The 22,920-nt window shown below is 29.8% G+C and overlaps 1 protein-coding gene across 1 annotated transcript; it reads right to left on the bottom strand.

Annotated features, from left to right (window-relative positions):
* Positions 1-6,742: 6,742 nt before the first annotated feature.
* LOC124925815 (blue-light photoreceptor PHR2-like) lies at positions 6,743-22,364 on the bottom strand. Its single transcript, XM_047465957.1, has 5 exons — positions 22,176-22,364; positions 7,575-7,757; positions 7,265-7,485; positions 7,109-7,201; positions 6,743-6,821 (listed from the first exon to the last, which is right to left on the bottom strand). Exons 1-5 carry the CDS (start codon positions 22,362-22,364, stop codon positions 6,743-6,745), a joined length of 765 nt encoding a protein of 254 aa, XP_047321913.1.
* Positions 22,365-22,920: the final 556 nt, after the last annotated feature.

The raw sequence follows: 22,920 nt of genomic DNA on the forward strand, positions 1-22,920 counted from the left end.
GAGGAAGAGGACACGGACGAGAACAATGAAGTGACAAATAAAGAAGGGATACGAAAAGTCACGCGTTAAGTGTTATAATTATTACAAATTGGGTCATGATGCTCGTAATTGTTGGTATACCGATGAGGCAAAAGTATAAGTCAATCTCACGGAAGAAAAATAAATATTGGAGTTGACGTTGTTGGTGCTAAATTAAGAAATTATTGGAGGAGAAATTCAATGGTATCTTGACAGCGGTGCGAGTAACCATATGTGTGGCGACAAGTCGAAATATTTTGAGATTGAGAAGGCAACTGAAAATATCACGTTCGGAGATGCTTTGAAAATCAACATTGAAGGAAAATGTACCATTTTGATTCGGTTAAAGGATGGTACACACAAATTTATTTTCGATGTGTATTATGTCCCCAAATTAAAGAGTAATATTTTGAGTTTGGGGAAACTAATGGAATGAAAGATCATAATATTTGCCTTTGATATGAAGTGAAACTAATTAAGAGGGACATGACAAATTGCTTACAAGCATGTTTCGGAGCAAGAGAGAACCAAATTTAATTATAGAATTAAGAAGTTTATGTTCATCGGCTATGATGGAAAATCAAAAGGGTACAAGATCTACAATCTTGTCAACGTAAAGATGGTTGCGAGTCATGTTGTGAAGTTTGTTGAAGATGCTTCTTGAAATTGGGAAGTTAATGAAGATTTCATCAACGAATTCTTCCCAATGTTCGATAAGGACAATCAAGAAGAAGAAATATGGTAGCCCGTTATTTCTACGACAACAGCGAACACATTTTCTGATGCATCTTCATCAAGTGGAATCCCTAATGAAGGATCACAAAGGATAAGAACTATCCAAGAACTATACGAGAATATGGAGATAATGAATGATGTCTCTATGTTCTGTCTTTTATCCGAAACAACGCATTTGAGTTTTGAAGAGGCTAGTAAGGAGAAGAAATCGTGACAAGCCATGGAAAAGGAGATTTGAGTCATTAAAAGAAACGATACATGAGAACTCACTTCATTTCAATCGGGTCAAAAGTCTATTGATGTCAAGTGGATATTCAAATAGAAAAAAATGTCAAAGGTATTGTAAAAAATTAAAGCGAGATTAATCGTCAAAGGGTATGCACAACGACACAGAGTGGACTATGATGAAGTGTTTGCTCTAGTTTCTCTTCTAAAAACAATCAGATTTTTTGTATCATTGGTGGCACAAAGAAAATGGAAAATATTCCAATTGGACGTGAAGTAAACATTTCTTAACGGTTTCCTTTAGGATGTTGTTTTTTTGGACTAGAAGGCTATGTGATGAGAAGACAAGAAATAAATGTATTAAAGTTGAAGAGGGATTTGTACGGTCTCAAACAAGCGCCTCGAGCATTGCATAATCGAATTGATGCTTATTTTTGTGAGAAATGATTTGAAAGATGTCCACATGAGTATGCACTTTAGGTAAAAATAGATAAAAATGGAGATTGTTTGTTTGTTTGTTTTCCTCTACGTGGATGATCTTATTTTCACATGGTCTCTTTGAAGATTTCAAGAATGATATGGCACAAGAATTTTATATGACAGATATTGGTTTAATGTCATTTTATCTCGGATTGGAAATGTGTCAATCGAATGATGGAACTTTTATTGGGAAACAAACATATGTGAAGGAAGTTCTAGATAGATTCAATATGTCGAATAGAAAACTGGTGGCTACCCCTATATGGAGGTTTGAGCTAAATTAGACAAAAACGAAAATAAAGAAAAAGTGGATTCAACACTGTTCAAAAGTCTCGTTGGATGTCTAAGGTATTTGACATCTACTGGGCCATGGATTTGTGTTTTTCATGGTGTCTAATGCAATCTCATGGAGTTTGATGAAACAAGTGATAGTATCGATATCATCTTGTGAAGTAGAATATATCGCAATGACAACATGCGCTTGTCACGCAATCTGACTAAGAAGAATGTTGAAGGAGATAGGTTTATCAGATAATGAAGCGACCACAATTTTTGTCGACAACAAGTCTGCTCAAGCTCTATCAAAGAATCATGTTTTTCATGATCGAAGTAAACACATCAATACGCGCTATCACTTCATTCGAGAGAGTATTACGAAAAAATAGATCAGACTTGAATATGTGAAATTTTTTGATCAAGTTGCATATATTTTTACGAAGCCTCTTAGAGTGGAGTTTTTCAACAAAATGATGAGTATGCTTAAAATCACGAAGAATAATTAATTTTACGGGGGAGTGTTGAAAATAATTTAATTAAGAAATTGAAAATTCACTTAACAGTTTAAATGTCTAGTTAATATTAGATGATATTATCTTTTGTTTAATAGGTGAGTTAATTAGCATTAATTCTAACATTTTAAGAGTCATTGAAGTTTTAGAAGCTTAAAAGTTTTTTTTACTAGTATAAATAGAATAAAAGTATTTGCAAAAAGAATATGAATTGAAATAAAATTTCTTCCTTCAGTTTGTGAGTGAATACGTCGATGCCCACTAACGTTTCCAACAATCTCTTTATAGCAACTTCAAAGTTCGAGTCAAATCTTCACAACCATTAATTATTCTGCAACCAATATCATTTTCTCAAATAGCCAACAATCTTTAACAAAAGCACAAATTTGCAACAATTTATTCAATGGTGGTTAGGGTTTCCATCATATCTTCACAAATAGATTAGGTTAAATATTATTAAAACATGCTCTAATATCACTTGTAGAGAAACTATCTAATTTAAATACACGGTAAAAGAAGATATAAAAATAAAAGGTAAAGAATAAGAAAGAACACAAAATATAACGAGGGTCGGCCAACAATTTCTACATCATTGAGGAGTCATCCATTCTATATGTATTTCATTAAATAATGGTCCAAGTAACCATAGATTACAATGTCTCTATTCAAAGGGTTACATCAAAGCCATAGAGACTAAACTATTACTCCTAATCTTATTAAAGACTTAAAGCCCATATTTAAACTCTAATAAAATATAAGTTCAAACCCAACAAAATCATAATGAAATGACAGTTCAGAAATTTATCTTAACTACTTACATGTACATTAAAAGTGTCGCCATGTTGACCTCCATTCTTCGTGTTGAACTCATCAAGGAAGTAGTCAAAATGTGGCTCATATTTCCTACCCATTTCATAATTAAGGACTTGAAGGCCTCCACCAAATTATGTAATTCATATGCTGAGTTAGAGCTAAAGCAAACAATTATCATTAAGTTCATTCATTTTACCAGTGTGCTCATTTGAATACTTCAACTAATAGATTAAACCATAATACTACCTATGTGTATCTAGTGAAGCAAAGTGGAATTCATATCAGAATTATTTCTTCTTTTTCTTCTATTTATTAACTCGACTCAAGTTGTCAAATTTACCTTGCATACCTAAAATTTATTTATGCTTGCAAGCTTCTACATGTGTTTAAAATTAATTAAAAAAAATATAGAGAACTGCCCTAATATATAAGGTAAATTACCTAGTTGGTCCTTTAATTATTTGATCGCTCACTTATAGCTCTCAAATTAATTTTTGAAATAAATCGACCTTTCAACTTTTAAAAAGGTCACCAATGACCTTTTCGTTAACTTTTTGCTTAAACATAACGGTTTAGGCTTAAAATATTATTATCTTTATATATTATCTTTAATCTTATTTTTTATATTTATATATATAATTATTAAATCGCTTATATATATAATATTATATATATTTATAATTATTTTTATTTATATAATTATTAAATCTCTTTTATATATATATATATATTATTTATATATGTATATTAAATATTAATAATCAATCGCCATAAACTCATTAGGAAACTACAATTGGTCAAATAACCAATCGCTAAATGATTAGGGTAATCGCTATAATCATATAGCGATTGGTCATCTACCAATACCAATCGTCGTTGCCAATTAAGTCAACAACAAGAAGACTTCTGTCGATTAAAGACAATTAGTTTATGAATCATCGCTATAGGCTTATAGCGATTGGTTTGGAGGTTAATAGCGATTTGTTTACCGATCGCTATAAAGTCTTTTCTTACTAGTGTTTTTTTTATTTTAATTTTTTTTTAATAAGATATGCCTATGATTCAATCATCCTATTTAATTTTAAACACACATTGTAATTTTAAATTGATTTTAAATAAAAATACTTAAATTTAAATATATGTAGCTTAGGTATAAACTAAATATTTTAAGTAAAAAGAAGTAAATTTGACGCATAAACACTAGCTTTCATTTTCCCTCATACTGGAATTGACTGACTTCTTTTTTTTAAATAAAATATTGTATTTCTTTAATAACTAACTTATAAAATATTAATTTTAAATTATATACAAAATAACTCATTATTTTGTTTTTTAATTAATCAATTAAAAATTATCTACTTTTTGGAATGATTAACAATATCAATTTAAACTGTATGATCTACAACAATTGCACACTTATATAATGATTCATATTTGTGTCTTGTTTGGATGATGTTCAATATGTTATAAAAAGACCTAGACAATTTAAGTTTAATACCTTAAAATATCTTAATAAAAATAAAAATAAAGGTTATAAGATTATGCTAATTTTCTTTCCAGATTATATCATTATTTAACTTCTAATAATTTAATCTATAAAAATGTAAAAAAATATATTTTCAAATAAATACTTTCGTGTTATTTATATTATTATAAATTTTATTGATTTCAAAATTACATTATAACAATTAAAATTACATTAAAAAAACTCTTTAATATTTTTTATAATAAATAAAAAATATCACTAAATTACTCAATATATATATATAATCAAAAGTAACTATCATTTGTAAATAAACATGATTAACAATTTAATACATTATTACTAATTAACATATTATATGATTAACATGGACATAATCTAAATGATTAAGAATGGACATAATCTAAATGATTAACAATGGACATAATCTAAATTGAGATTAACAATTAATTAACATAACTTAAGTTGAGATTATATGAATTTATATAAAATACGATTGTATGAATACGTAAAAAGAGAAGAAAAAAAGCTGGATTATGTGAATATATTAAAAAAAAAAAGTTAGACCTTATTGTGGTATTATTTTTATATAAAAATATAAATATTAGGTAAGATTATTATAATGGTAACTTTTTATAAAACATTCAATTAATAACTAATACACTAATATATAATTTATCACTATTTTTTTTTTCAAAAAGTAAATACTTTAAAAAACAGTTTAATAGTAAAATATCTATATATATTATCACTCATATTTTTCATTTATAATTATTTATTTTGGTTGTAAAATTCACTAAATTTCATTATTTTTAACATTCTTTATAAACTAATATAATATTTTAACGTTAAAATTAATAAATAATATAAAATAATATAAATATATATAATATATTTAAGTTAAAATTAATACAAAACAAATTAACTTAATTGATTAATAATGTTTTTTTTTATAATTATAATGTACAATTGAGGTAGGATATTTTTTTGTTTAAATTTTATTACTATTATTAAGCAAGCGCATGATGACCTCTCTTCCTCTTCACCGACAAGAACTGATCTAAAATTTATAATTGAATAAAATTTAATGTAAATTTAAAAATAACAAAAACTAAATAAATAAAATTAATGTATAAAGCTAAGTTTTATTATTTTTTTAATAATTAAATAATCAAAACAGAAAATTATATTAATGATCTATTGCCGTAATAAATCGATCTGTCCACAATATAGATAAATTTGACGAAATGACCCTACAAATATCCTTAAATGCGAAAAGTGTCAGCGCATAAATTAAATAGCGCCGGTGATCTTATTTTTTTCTGACGAAAATGCCCCCCTCGACGAAGACGTCGAAATCTCAGCGAAGGAAGGATGTCCGCTTTAGTGGTATGCTTCCTTTGTTTTGCACTTGTTATTTATTTCTTTCTTTGAACGCATTGTTTGTTAGGGTTTAGGGTTTAGGGATTGATTGGGTAAATGAAACTGTTGCGGCAGAATTCGGGTGCGTCTCGCGAATGTAGGTGTGTCACGCGGGTGTGTCTTGTGAATGCGGGTGTGTCACGCGGGTACGTCACGCGAATGCGTCTCGCGAATGGTCATACCTCTACTTTTGGTTTCTGTATGTTTAATTATATATTTGGTGAATGTCATTGTGGGTTGAACTTCTCTAATTTCCATTGTTCAGGGAAATATATGAGGATAGAAAATGTTGTAGGGCTCAGCTTCTCATTGCTCATTTTCTTCTTGACTTTTGTTGGATTCATATCTGTTATGGTACTTTGACGCATCACATTGGATTCATATCTGTTATTAAAGTTTAAGAATTTGTTATGTAAAACCATTTTTTATTGCTAATAAAACATTCTCTTGTAACAGGGGTATTTTAAGATAAGTTATTATGTGCATTTCTTAATAAGTTTGATTCTCAATTAAAGTCTCTCAAATTAAGAGTTTGAAGAGGATATGAAAGGAAATATTTAACTATGTGATTGGTTTACAAAGAAAAGGATGGTAACAAATTCTTTTAATAACAAAAGCTCTAAGGGTTACTTATTCATTAACAAACCAGCAAGGTTCTTCTTGAGCACCAAATTGTTCACAATGAATAAAATGTTCCTTTCAATTTTTTTTGCATCAACTACAAAATAACCAAGCTTGCTCTTCTTCCATGGAGGCAAATTTTCTATTTTCCGAGTCTTCAAGCTGTTGCAGTGCATTCAGTCACAACTGGTGCACCACTCACTTGTTTTGCACAACTATTCTTCTTTGTTATGAATCTGTTCAAACAAACACATCAACAAGATTAGTTGATGCTCCTCCAACATGTTTTGTTGATCCTATTTATACATTTAAGTATTTTGTCACAATCAACACTTAAAGTGATTCTTTTTCCATTTGGTATAGGATATTTTCTGAACCTTATACTATAAGTTTTGATGCTTCATTTTCTATACAAAATATTTTCTAGATAATGATCCAAATTAGAGTTATATAATTTGTTGCATCATTTAGCATAGAGATAATTTTTTCTAATAATGACAATGTTAAGTTAATTCTTATTTACCTAAATAAGTCTTTCCACATCAACTCATACATGAGCCAGTTTGTTCCAACAGAAGCGATGTCATCATTTTCACTTATAGCAGCCGAGATTGTCCTGTCAATAGAGTTTAAAAGATGTATTATAGATTTGTAAGAAGAAGATACTTTGAATGTTTACCTTGACATGTTCTTCTTTAGCTCATCGAACATAGAACGGGGCGAGAGGCATCCCATTGTGAGCCAAGGGGAAATTTTGCAGGAAAAGCTTGCACCATATATACTGTCATTTTTCGATCCCTTTGGTGGTTGTGCTCGGCATTCAGCAGCAAACTTAGTTAGCTTCTGCAATGCCTCTGTCTCTCCTCCATTTTGAGAACCATTGGCAGCTCCTTTTCCATTCTATTATACACAACAATCAAAAGGTAAGAGTTAAAAAAGACACATAAAAATAAAAGGTGTTAATAATTCTACTCATTTTTTGTTCATACCTGTTGGCTCATGGTTGAAACTGGGTTAAGACTAAGATCAACCAATGATGGAACTTCTCCAGGCTCAACATCTCCACGAAAAGGAAAACCCTTTAACTGATCTAGAGCAGCAATCGTTTCCCTAATCTTCAACTCTTTCACTTTCTCCTTGAATCCTTCATAGTTGGTTGGAATTTCTTCCAACTTAAAGGGCAAACACAAACATTCATTTATAAACGAAATAAACACAAAACATTGATCAATAAACGAAATAAACACAAGACATTGATCTATAAACGAAAATAGTGAAAATTTTATCTTTCGCCGTTGGAAGTTCTTCGCCGCTCTTCGCCGTTGAATATAGTGGAATGGTGTTCTTCGATGTGTTCTTCGGCGATAAAAAGAAGAGAAAGTCTTCTCCGCCATTAGGGTTTAGAGCGGAGAAGACGGAGAATAGAGAGAAAAGGAAGCAACAAATGAAAAAAAAGATTTTATAGGGTTCTGGTTGCGTCACGCACATTTAATTTAAAAGAGGGCATAATGAAAGGGCATAATTGTCATAAAAAAAAGAGGGTCACCAGCACTATTTAATTTATGCGCTGGCACTTTCACATTTAAGGTAATTTGTAGGGTCATTTCGTCAAATTTCCCCCCACAATATAAGTCATTCAATGAGTTACTACCATTTTAAAATATTATAAAATTACTACACTTAATCGATTGGGAAATTTGATCAAATGGCCCTCAAAAAGGCCTTAAATGCTAAAAGTGCAGCGCTTAAAAAAAAACGTTGATGACACATTTTACTGTTTTTGAACGATTTTGCCCATGTCGCGAGACTCAACTGGAAATCGTGAGATGAATTTTTTTATTTTATTTTTATTTTTTTCAAAAAAGAAAAAAAAAATCATTTCGCGATTGCGTGACGCAACTGGGTATTTTCGTTCAAAAAAAAATCATAATTATAATTTTTTGAAAAATAAAAAAATAAATAATTGCGTCACGCAACCTCATATTGCATGACGCAACTGGGACATTTTCGCCCAAAAAAAATAAATGTGTCACCAGTGCATTAAAATTAATGAGCTGGCACTTTCCGCATTTAAGGCGTTTTTAAGGGTCATTTCATCCAATTTCCCTAATCAATTAGGTCATGGGATCAGTTATATGATACAATTTTAAAATATTATAAAAATAATATAGTAATTAACTAATTAATGTCTTCAAAATCAATATAAAAAAACAATAACACGTTGCTGATTTAGAAACATAAAAAGTTTATACTTATATTGCTTATAAAAAATAGTTGATAATTTTATTTCAAGTGTATACATGGTAAGACTAAAATTATACCCCTAATTTATAAATTTATAAATAATTTTTTAATTATTTTTAAAGAGAAAAATTAAGATAATTAACTCAAAGCCAAAACCTAAGTAAATAATTAATTAGATTAATTATTATGATAATTAAATTCTAATTAATTAAAGGTAATTACCAAATAAATAAATAAAATAATTTGAGATAAATGTTATACCCATTATATCTTGAATTAATTTTAGAAAATAAAGAATATTAAAATAAATAATTTAGAATAAATATTTTATCATTTTTATCCCAAATAAATTATTTATTTAACCCAAAATATAAAAAGAAAATTGACAAAATAAATGACATATTTATTTTAAATATTTTGTGTATTTTAAAAATAAATCTAAAATGGTGAAAGAAAAATCAATTTCAAATAAACCCTTAAAATTTTAAAATAAAAAAACTGATTCAAGCCCACTTGCCTGATCAACCAACTTGAGGAGGCTATAAATACCCTCCCTTTGATGATTCCGAAGGTAAGAGATCAACTCTCAATCCCACAATCCGAATTTTTAGAAATCCGCCATTGAAGTTCAAGATTTCTAGATTTTTTAAAATTCTATATAAAATCTTAAACTTAGATCTAGACATTCCAAAAGCTTCCCTAAACTCTAATCAGTGTTCTCCAATACTTGGTAAACTTTCAATCACCCTCTAATTCAATCTTTTAGTTTGAAATTGAAAATTTTATATTTTAGTTTTCATAAGTTTGATAGTGTTTGCTTGTTTCATTTTTTGATTGAAAAACGATCTTATGACCATTTAAAAACTATCTGTGAAAGTTAGAAATGATGAATTGATCTAAAACAAAAAAACCCAAATTTGAATTTGAAAAAAATTAAAAATCTAGTTTTCTATTCTTGAGCTAATCATCAAGAACATTAGTCCAAAAAGCTTCTCATCATGTTTCTATGATGTTGGACACATATTTGGATCATGTTTGATCAAAATCAAAATTTTCAAAATAAATGAAAATTATAAGTTCTTAAATTCGTCCAAATAAACATCAAATGTTCATGTTTTAGTATCAATCAATCATATGAACTATAATAAAGCTATTGACCAACTTCTTACACTTCATTAAACTTTAAAAACTAAAAACCCACTTTTTGGCCTTTAAACTATTTTGAATAAATTAAACATCACATACTTAAATAATACATTGGGACGATGTTTCTAATGTTTCTAAGAACTTTGTAAAAGATCAGGAGCCCATCAAAATTGCAAAATCTTCAATTTTGATGTTTTTAAGGACCGACATGTTCGAACAAGACCAAGAGGTCCGACCGAGGCTTTTCAGTGTGATGTCACGAAATGAATGTCGGGTGGTGATTAGTGGTTAGTTTGACGTTAGATAAGAGGTATGTGATCAATTAGGATTGGTTGTTGAAGTGTGAGTAAAAAAGAGGTTGACTAAGATTTGTGAGCAGTTTACTGAGAGATAAAAAATGTATATGAAAAAATGTGAGTCATAAGATGAAGGTCAATTGAGGGGTTAAGTGGGTGTGGAGGGGATAATATATATGTTAATATTAAGTTTAGAATTAAACTTAATTTTTACAAATTAAAACTAATTTTAAATTATTTAAATTTGAATAATATTAATTTTATTTAAAGTATTTATAGATAAATAATAATATGATTGAGAATTATTTTATAAAAAGAACACAAAATAATCTATATCAACGTGCAGTTGCATTTGCTTGAACATCACTTTATTCTAAAACACTATATGCTCAGTGATTAAACATCCAAACGCGTTGATCACTGTTCCCCCTCCAACGCTTCATCAGCGATCATCTTGGCGTTTTTAGGAGTAAAACAAAGCCTAGATTGGTTTGGAACTTCAGAGCTCGTCTTTTCATATTCGATCTCCCCATCAAATTGAATTCTTTTTCGAGATCCAAGTCCTAACTGCAGTTCAAAGCGCGGCGATGGATTCATCGGCACTTCTACTTAACAAGCTCAAGGTTCTATGATCTATCTCTTCTATAGATTTTTATAAGTACAATAATATGTTAATCATCAAGAACAGCAACCCAAAAAGCTTCTCATCATGTTTCTAATGATATTGGATACATGTTTGGATTATGTTCGATCAAAATCAAAACTTTCAATATAAATGAAAATTGTAAGTTCTTGAATTGGTCCAAATAAACATTCAATGTTCATATAAATGAAAGTACCTTTAATTAAAAATAGGAAAAAAAATAGGACCCATATATATTATAAGGTTAATAAAAAAAATATATTAATTTATTTAAAATATATATTTATTAATTAAATATATAACTAATATTTAATTAAATATTTATTAGAGTATATTATTATATAAGAATTAAAAAATCAGAGTCGGGCATGTCCGGCATAGAGGGCGCTGCCCTCCTTTTGCTTTTACATAAAACGCATAAAATTAAAAAAAGCAATGACTTACCCTTTTACACGCTGTCTGATGCGGACACAGTTCATGCACTGTATATGCTCTAAAATATTATATGCTCAGTGATTAAACATCCAAATGCGTTCGGCACTGTTCCCCGCTCCAATGCTTCATCAGTGATCATCTTAGCGTTTTAAGGAGTAAACAAAACCTAAATTGGTTTGGAATTTTAGAGCTTGTGTTTTAAGATTCGATCCTCCCGTCATTCATTTGCGCTTGCTTCACTTTTATTTATATTGTTATTAAAAGGGAAGTTAAGTTCAATGAAATAATATTTTAAATAAAAAAAATTATGTTGCACTCTCACTATTTACTTTCTCTCTCATCGATTTTTCAAACTCTAGCACAAATCTTCCCCACTACAATCTTCTCGCAAAAATGGCATTTGATGGGGGTGGCGTCGAAGGTTCTTTTTGGTCTTTGGGATGATGTTAATGCAACATTGGATCCCTTAAAGTGTGTAGCGATTTGTTGTTGTACATCTGTAATTTCTCGGTTAGAAATCGTCCGTCGAATTTTTGTCTTCTATTTGTAGATCTAGGTAACCAGATCTGTAGAAGAGTATTCATCTTCTTTTCTGTTTTTAATCGTATCCTCAAAGTGTCCGGATAAAGCCGTCTGTTAACTAGGTAAAACCCTAAACGATCTTCTCGTATTTAATAACAGTTACAATGTCGACTTTCTTTAAGGCAGTCGTCATTGTCAATTAAGAAAACAACAAGAAAATTTATGCCGATTAAAAGCGATTGGTTTATGACCAATCGTTATAGGCCTATAACGATTGATTTGGAGGTTAATTTTGGAGGTTAATAACTATTGTTTACCCATCGATATAAGGTCTTTTCTTACTAGTGTTTTATATTTATTTATTTTTATTAAGATCTGCCTTGCCTATGATTCAATCATGCCAATTAATTTTAAACACACATTATAATCTTAGGTGGATTTTAAATTAAAAAAATACTTAAATTTAAATATATGTAGTTTAGGTATAAACTAAATATTTTAAGTAAAAGAAGTAAATTTGACCCATTAACACGAGCTTTCATTTTCCCTCGTAATCAATTGACTGGCTTCTTTCTTTTAATAAAATATTGTATTTCTTTAATAAATAGCTTATAAAATATTAATTTTAAATTATATAAAAAATAATTCATTATATTATCTTTTTAATTAATCAATTAATAATTATCTACTTCTTGGAATGATAAACAATATCAATTCAAACTGTATTTTGATCTACAACAATTGTATACTTGTATAATAGTTCATATTTGTGTCTTGTTTGGGTGATGTTAAATCTGAAAACTATATTTTTCATTATTTTCTCAGTTTTATTCTCAATTATTATATTTCAAAGACTAAGAAAATAAGAAGCATATTATCACAATAAATTAGCCAAACAAATTAAAAAATAATGAAAGTTCTTAAATTCTACAAATCCTTACACATTTAAAATAAATTCCAGAAAGTAAATAAATCATCACTCCAACTTCATCAAAATATAAATTTATAAATGAATTAAAACAATCAATAATACATTTCAATTTCAACACTGTCTCATAATTTATTTTGACATATTTTATAACTATAACTAAGGAGCCTTTACATTTTGAGAAAACAAACAATCAACGCCTTTGTTGCATACTTGACATATTTGAAATGTCATTTCTCAGGCTCTCTGTATCACTCTGCTCTGTTTCATTTGCCCATTTCCTATTGAGAAATATAAAAAAAAATATTTATCAATAATCAAAGTTGATAAAAGAATTAAAACTGAATAGATCTAAAGAAATTTGAGGTCTAGATAGTTACCTTGCTAGACATCGAGATAATTTGGGCTATCTAATTTATATAAACAATCATAAACATAAACTTCAACTGCAGCAATCATTCTTACATTGATTGTTAATCCTCCCAGTACTCCTTGAATTTCCTTTATGAACATAAACATTTTTGGTGTGAGGTTGTCTGAGGTTGTTTTAACAATAGAAGACCAGCTTTATAGATTTTGAAAGATGAAAATAGGGTAAAAGGCGGCGGTGGGGAAACTAATTGGACTTTAGGGTTTCTGTTAGGATGTTATCCCATTTCATTAAAAACACTTAAGTCCTTACATAACTTATAATTATTTAAATTTGATCCTAAACTTATAATATAACATATTTTTAATTCAATTCCAACTGTAACTTGTACATTCAAAACTCATACCTCCGAAACATATAATTTCATTATATAAAAAAAAATTATTATATTTTATTTCAACTTTTAGATCAAATAATTTTTTTATCATGTATAAAACAATTTTTAAATATTTTTATTAGAAATTGACCTGTAATGTAATTGTGACGTCTAGTTTTAAAGGAGAAATTATTAATGAATTATAAATTATTATTTTAAAATATATAATGATATGATACTTTATTAAAAAAAATTAGACTATGTTTGTTTTTTTTTGTTTTTTTTTTGGGGAAAAAAAACGACTTAGCGTTATTTCATTAAAAATTCCCAAAAACGGGAAAAAAACCACAAGTTTAAGAGATCATTCTAGACAGGCCTAGAATGATTTTGAAGTCGTAACATTCTGAATAAAAGCTTAAAACGTAAATGAATTATCTGTTTACAATACTTTCAATTCTAGTGAGTTTAAAAAACGGTAAATTCCAGTTCTTGCAGATATTCCAATTCTGTTCCGTGCTTGAATTCCTCTCCACGTTCCCGCGAGGGCGCTGCAATCCGATACAATATCTTTCCATAACTCGTCAATGCTCCTGCGGGTTCTGTCATATACCCTTGCATTCCGTTCTTGTCAAATGTTATACACCACTGCTCCGAAGCCACACTTGAACACGCTTGTTGCAAATCTATTTCCCTTGGCTTTGAGTAGTGTCGCTTCTTTGATTTCATTCTATTCGCTCGGGAAACTGATCAGCTATGGTTTCTTTATTTTCTATGCATAGAAGACTGCTCGCATCCGGGATGCTCATATACTTACTGATACGATCACGTGTGCTGAGTCTTTCCCAGAAGGCGAGTCATAAGATGAATTGGTGTCGAGGGATAATCTTCGTTGATCATACAAGAGGAGCCCATTCTACTTTCTGCGCTTTTTCCCGGAATACCTCCCATATTTTCTTCAATACCAGCTTCCCATTGTCCTCAGCTTTCCATTCATGAATATCCGGTCTGTCGTGTAGTTGTATGTTACTTACATGATCAAGTATCCTCTTTCCTTCTGGAATTCTTCTCAAGAGCAAGTTTCAATTACCGTCTTTGATGTCTCTGATTTTTACTTTTGCGCAGTCCCTTCTGATACGAGTATTTTGAAACTCCTCCTTATCGATGATAGACTGATTTTCAAACCAAGGGTCGTGCCAGAATAGAGTGCCTTTTCCGTCCCCTAGTCGGATGTCATAAAGATCTACAATATCGCTTCTTAGTTTAAGAATCTTTTTTAGAGACCAGCTCATACCTTCGTGAATTTTGCAGGTCCAGATGTTGGTTTTGTGTTTCATAAATCTCGTATGCACCCATTTGATCCATAGTGACTCCTGATTGCGCTCCAAAGCCCACAAATGCTTGAAGGTTAGAGCCTTGTTCCACTCGATACAGTTCTTCAAGTCGATGCCTCCCTCGTCCTTCGGTTTGCAGAGAGCGGTACATTTGACTTTCTTTCCTCCTCTTCCACTACTACCCCAGATAAAGTTTCTCATCAGTGTGTCGAGTTCCTTCATTACCTTCTTCGGAATGACCATTTACTGCGCCCAATAACCAACTATGCCCATAATCACGGTTTTGATAAGTTCGATCCTCCCTGCATAAGAAAGTTTTTTCGTTGCCCAGCCATATATCGTATTTTTTACCTTTTCTATTAGCGGCTTGCAGTGTGAGATCTCGATCTGCTTCGCAGTTAACGGAATTCCTAAGTACCTTATGGGAAAGTTGCCTTCCTTGATGCCCATGATGTTGAAAATGTCCTGCTTTGTTTCGTCATTCACGCATCCATAAAATGCCACACTTTTGCTTTCATTAATAGTTAAACCTGTTACCTCAGAAAAAAACGTTAGTGCAGCCCTAATAGTTTTAATGAAATCAATGTCTGCGTGCGCTAGAATGAACAAATCGTCAGCAAAACATAAATGTGTTACCTCCTCTACCTCACAGAATGGGTGAAAGATGTATGGACGATTCTTTCAGAACATCGCGAAGATGCTCTCAAAGATCGCCATGATAGCTATGAAAAGGTAAGAAGAGAGGGGATCCCCTTGCCTTACCCCGTTTTCACCCTTGAAATAGCCTTTGTAGACTCCATTGACGCTAACAACAAAGCAGGATGATGAAACGCATTGCATAATCTAATCGATAAAAATCATAGGAAAAGAAGAAACAACCAGAAAGTCTCGAAAGCTTTCTTGATATCTATTTTGAAAGTCACTCTCGGGGATATTTTCTTTTTCCTGTAGCCTTTTAATAGGCTCTGCATGAGAAGAATATTATGAGAGATTGTCCTATCGGGGATGAATGCAGATTGATTAAGATTTATTATTTTTCCTATAACATTTTTAAAACGTTTAGAAATGATTTTTGAAATTATTTTATAAATCACATTGCAGCAGGAAATTGGTCTGAAATCTTGTACTTTCTTAGGTACCGCAGTTTTGGGGATTAAGGTTAGGACCGCTGTATTCCATTGCTTTAACATCTTCCTGTTTTTGAAAAACTCCAGAACCCCATCAGTAACATATTTACCCACAACCGACCAATTATCTTTGAAAAACTGTGCATTAAACCCATCAGGACCCGGGCTTTTATTCCCATCAATACTAAACAGAGCTTCTTTAACCTCAACCTTCGTGACCACCCTTATCAACTCGCGACTATCTTCTGCAGAGATTTTCCTATCAATAATTTGATACAAGGTATTCAGGTGACTTTGATGCTACTTTCTTGTACCCATAAGCTGCTTATAGAAATCAATAGTCATATCTTGGACACCCTTTTGACCTTGAACATATTCACCATCATCATTCTTCAGCCTGTACATATTGTTTCTCATGTTTCTAGCCTTGCATTTTCTGTAGAAGAAAGATGTGTTTTTGTCACCCAACGAAAGCCAGCTCTGTCTTGATTTCTGTCTAACAAAATTCTCTTCAAGCAGACTCAGCTTCCTGCAGTTTTCAAGCGCATATCTTTCTGTTTCATTGAGTTGTTCATCACTATCATCCCTTAATAACTTTTTCTGAACCTCTTCCAGTTTTTCTCTAGCAGCCAGAACTCTATTGGAGATATTGCTGAACTTCTTCTTGTCAAAGCTTTGGAGATGATTCTTCAGGAGCTTAAGCTTCTCAGAAACCCTGTACATGTTGGAACCTCTGACATCTGTTGACCATACGCTTTCGAGAATACCTTTGAATTTATCATTATCCATCCAGTAATTGAAAAATTTTAAGGGCCTTTTGAACCTTTCTTCCTTTTCCCAGAACAATTTAATCGGGCAGTGATCAGATATACTCGGATTAAAAACATGAAGTTGACTTCTCGGAAATTGGTTAATCTAGTTCTCATTTACCAGACATCTGTCAATTCTACTTCTTCTAATTTGCTCATTCCCTCTCGTAGAAGACCAAGTGAAGAAGTTCCCAGAATTGGTAGGCTCGATACAACTCATATCTCTGATGCAGTCATTAAAGTCAATCATATCCCGAGTAATTTCAGATTCTGGGCTACGATCAGATTCGTTTCTGGTTACGTTGTAATCACCGAGGACAGCCCAAGATTTATCAATACCGATCCAGTTTCTAAGACAATTCCAGAGGAGTCTTCTGTCAGTGCTTGAGTTGCTACCATAGACAATAGCAAGATTAAACATGATTCTTGTGATTCTGTCTTTGACCTCCACCAGGATTGCTTGATCATTCGAAAAGAGAGTCATCACCTCAACAACTTTGTTATCCCAAATAACCCAGATTCTGCCCGTTTTGTCATTTGAGTTGTGAATCATTTCCCAGCTACTATCAATACACAGTTTGCTAACCTTCTCAACGTTCTGACTTTTGACTTTTGTCTCAAGAATACCCATAATAGTGATCTTCTGATTCTCAATGATCCTCCTGATTTCTTTACATTTTAGAGGGTCATTGAGTCCCCTTATGTTCCATGTCATTACATTCATGAATGAATATAAGTGTTGGGTTCCTGACTTTCCAGACTGTCCTGGACCTCTTCATCAGATATATCATAAGCATCACTTGCCTCACTATCCTCAATGGCTACAGTTTGATTACATGGAATACTATTGTCATTGAGTGAGGGTTGCCTCATGTAGATCTCATCTTCTCTCGTGATAGATTTAGTAGCTTCTGGATCCAGGATCTTTCTGCTTTGTCTTCGATTTTCATCTTGTTCTTCTTTAGTAGGTCTTTTCTGACTTTGAACCTCTTCACTACTGGATTCATGTTTGTTATCGGTTTCAATTCGCCCTACTTCAGAACTAAGGCTCACTACCTTATTCAAGACCAAATTGTCTTCTTCTGCACTTGATCTTTTGATTTCACAAAACCCAAGATTTCCCATTCCATTCTCCAGAGCTTCTTTATTACTTATTCCAAGATTCTCATGTTCATCATCTCGAAAGGTGGCTCTGAGCCCAAGGATCAGGTCATTTCGAATTTTGATGACATTGTTTTTTCAGTTCCTGCTTGCATTCCTAGAACTGTCAAGAGTAGACTCACGACCTATTGGAGTGCCTTTAGATCCAATTTTGCTTGTTTCATATGGGCCAAGTATTCCCCGTCCCAGAGATCTTTGAATTTCAGAAACTTTGGAACTAGGACATGTAGTTACATCAAGACCAGTTCTTTGATCAGTATTGGGATCGGTGGAGTTAGGACCAACAATAGTATCATCCACAATAATAGGACTTGTGCCAGTATCAGGATCAATATAGCCGGGATCAGCAATGGTTGCACATTTTTCATCAAGACCTGTAGTAGCAAGTCCGGTAGCTTGAGTAGTTTCATGATCAACAAGTCCAAGACCAGGCTTAATATGGTCAATATGGCTACGAACAGTAGCTTTATGAGAAGCTTTAGGACCGGTGTGTCTATGTCCAGCTTTATCAGGACCGATACCCTGACCAGGACTGACATTTTGAACAGGACCTATTCTTGAGAAAACAGAATCCCTAGCACCGGTGCCCTGAACATGACCAATATGATCAACGTTAGTAGGGCTAGCTTGTACCCTTACCCATTTCATTCTTTTTCCTATCTTCTTCCTTACCATTATCTGTTCTTGCTTTTGGTTGCCCATCTTATCATCCTCAGTGCGTTCATTGTTGTTAAGTTCAGACCTGTTCACATTTCTCTCAACCTGAGCCTGGTTAGAGTCATTGATATCGCTTACTTGAGTGTTGTTATTGGCTTTCAATTTTAGATTATTATTGACTATGTTCTTAAAGTAAGTCACTTGGGTTTGGGTTTATTAAAATAAACCCAGTTTATATTAAATATATTGAGTGGTAAAAATAATGTTAGATTAATTTTGATTTAAAAAAAACAAATAAAAAAAGAGACTAAATTTGATTAGTGACCGATTATGAATAAAACTCTAAAAATAAATTTATTATCTAAATTTATCTTTTTGTAAACTAAAATTTATGTACTAAATCTTGGACTTGGACCAATACAAAACAAATCTCATAAAAATATGTAAAAATAATAATAACAATAATAATAAATAAATAAATTTTATTCTCTCAAAATCTTCATTTATATAATAAAAATAAACTTCAAACCATTAACACAAAATAATATATTTAAAAACCATAAATTTCATATGTATAACCTAATTACCATAACAATTTATATATGTGAATAACAAAAAATTAAATAAAGTTTAAGTGACAACTCACCTTACAAATACAATAAGTAATAGATAGTTTAAATAATAATAATATGGAGAGAGTGAGATTTACTCAAGATTGTACTATAATATAATTTCATTCATTTTTTTATTATATTTTTTTTAAGTTTGAATATATTTTAACTTTTTAAAAATAATAATAATTATATTAGTTGTATAATAATTTGTGACATTTTTTTTTAAAATTATTGATTCTATTCTCTCCAATTATATATTATTTCCTCTTCATTTATTTTAAATTTATCACAATTATTTTTAGGTAGATTTACTATAATTTTTTAATATGTTCTTAAAAATATGATATAAGAAAATAAAAATCATAAATTTGATTATTAAAAAAATAAATGTAGTAATTAGAGTGTAATTTTTTTTTTTAATTTAGAAAACTAACAATTATGTTATTGCTTCAATTCAAGGCCTTATAAATACAAATCGAACTCGGTATATTTGTTCTATTAAACACTATTTTTTATTACTTACACATTTTGAGTTAAAAATATAAATATTCCGTATTAGGACTAAAATAGTTTTATTAAAATAAACATTGACTAATAAATTATTATGAAATTTATATTCTATTTTAATTTAAAATATACTATATTATATAATTTGAATGATAGAAAATCTAGGAAATAACATATTCAAACGATTAGATCTATATGTTGTAAAAAGACCCAGTTTAAGTTTAATGCCTTAAAATATCTTAATAAAAATAAAAATAAAAATAAAGGTTATAAGATTATGCTAATATTCTTTCCAGGTTATATCATTATTTAACTTCTAATAATTTAATCTATAAAAATGTATAAACAAATACTTTCATGTTATTTATATTATTATAAAATTTATTGATTTCAAAATTACATTATAAAAATTAAAATTACATTAAAATAACACTTTAATATTTTTTATAATAAATAAATAATATCACTAAATTACTCTAATATATATATATATATATATATATAAAGTAACTATCATTTGTAAATAAAGATCAGTTACACATGATTAACAATTAACATAATACATTATTACTAATTAACATAATATATGATTAACAATGGACATAATCTAAATTGAGATTAACAATTAACATAACTTAAGTTGAGATTATATGAATTTATATAAAACAAGAGATTGTATGAATATGTAAAAAGAGAAGAAAAAAAGATGGATTATGTGAATATATTTAAAAAAATAAAAAAATAAAAGTGAGACCTTATTGTGGTATTGTTTTTAAATAAAAATATAAATATTAGGTAAGATTATTATAATGATAACTTTTTTATAAAACATTCAATTAATAACTAATACACTAACATATAATTTATAATTATATCACTATTTTTTTTTCAAAAAGTAAATACTTTAAAAAACAGTTTAATAGTAAAATATCTATATATATTATCACTCATATTTTTCATCAACAAAGAAAATGTTTATATATAATGATTTATTTTGGTTGTAATATTCACTCAATTTAATTATTTTTAACATTCTTATAAACTAATATAATATTTTAACGTTAAAATTAATAAATATATAAAATAATATAAATATATAGAATATATTTAAGTTAAAATTAATAAAAACAAATTAACTTATTTGGTTAATAATAATTTTTTTATAATTATAATATACAATGGCCCTCGTTTGGTAAATAATGGTATAGCACTATAGATACAGTACAACTATACTTAAAGTGAAATTGATTAATCGATTGATTGGACAATTTCATAACTGGATTCATTCTTGAGGTATTATTTATGCGTTAAACAAGGTATAAAATTGTAATAGGTGAAACCAGTTATAGACCCTTATTAAAATTGTATTCCACCTTATTATCCTTGTATATTGTTTTATTAAAATTGTATTCCACCTTATTATCCTTGTATATTGTTTTTATTATATTTATGTTTGTATAACTCATTTTTCTCTATCCTGTTTCATCTTCGTTACTTCATCTTCATTACTTCATCATCTTCCACCTTTTCTCAACCAATCTTTTTATAATTTTGCTTATTATTGCATTATATATTGTCAATAGTATTTATATGACTATGAAGGCTAAATTACAAAGAATTATATATATAATAATGTAAATCATATAATAATATTATTTATTTAAAAAATACCTTTATAAAATAATTATATATAATTTTTTTTTATTAATTTCAATATAATTAATAATACAACTACCTATAAAATAAATATATTAATTTTAATAAGATTAATAATACAACTACCTATAAGATAAATAATAATTAAAAATAATTTATATAAATATAAGAGTAAAATAATCTTTTACACTTCTTACTATATTTTTATACCACTAACCAAACATAAAATAATAAAATTTATACTTATTTTATACTCTCAACCAAACACTAACCACTTATATAATTTGTATCTCCTAATACCTCTTTATAATTTATACCCCTTACAATTTATACATACATAACTAGTATCGCATAACAAACACTACCAAAAGGTAGGATATCTTTTTTTTAAAATTTTATTACTATTATTAAGTCTCCCTCTTCACTAACAAGAACTGATTTAAAATTTATAGATAGAATAAAATTTAAGGTAAACTTAAAAATAAATAAATAAATAAAATTAATGTATAAAGTCAAATTTTATTATTTTTTTAATAATTAAATAATAAAAATAGAAAATTATATTAAAATTTTTAAAAATAATTAAAAGATAATATCATATTTATATTGTAAAAGAAGTATAATTATTTTTTAAAAAAATTGTGTAGGTTTCAGTCGATGATCTATTGCCTAATAGATCGACCCGTCCACAATATAAGTCATTCAATAAGTTACTACCATTTTAAAATATTATAAAATTACTACACTTAAATTCATACGAATAAATACTAGAACTAAAAGGAGTGCGATCTGTGCGATCAGTGTGTCGTGTGCGCTGCGATATGCCAACAGAATTGTCGCGGTTGTAATCGTCGTTGAAGAAACCCTCGGTCGCAGTCGCAAAAAAATCACACACCGTTCGTTTTCGTGCGAACTGTGCCAGCTGTGCGATCTGTGCAATCTGTGTGCCGTGTGCATCGCGATTTCATCTCTTGGTCGGAAGGGTCGTCTTTTCGCAAAAATCTACTAAATCTCCTCGTCCTATGTGTATTGTAAAGTTGTTAAAAAAGCTTCGCTGACACGAATCTGTCCGTGTCGGCCACTTTAAATATGACTTTTGCAAACATCATAGCTTCAGCAGTACGGGCAATTCCCTCTTTGTCAACAGTTGGTACAAGCCCGGCCAACTCTCTTAATCGGGCAATGGGTGAATCCAACACCTGCTCCCTTGATCCTAAGATAAAACATACGAATGCAACTAACCTCCTCAAAGGCTCAAGAGAGAATCTCACGAATATCCTCTTTGAAAATCATGGATCTCCAAAGCCAAGAGGAAAGGGTGGAGATCAGACTGACGTGAGCAAGAGCAGTAATAAGGATTTTGTAGTCAACACGCCAGGTATGTTTTCTATCAATCCCAATAACACTCATGAAATGAATGCAAATGATAATAGAACTGTTAGTGGAATACATGATGATAGCCTAGATTGTGATAGTATAGGACATGCTCTATGAAAAGATATAGTAGTTCTGG

Source organism: Impatiens glandulifera, chromosome 1 (assembly GCF_907164915.1).
Source record: "Impatiens glandulifera chromosome 1, dImpGla2.1, whole genome shotgun sequence".
Taxonomy (NCBI): domain Eukaryota; kingdom Viridiplantae; phylum Streptophyta; class Magnoliopsida; order Ericales; family Balsaminaceae; genus Impatiens; species Impatiens glandulifera.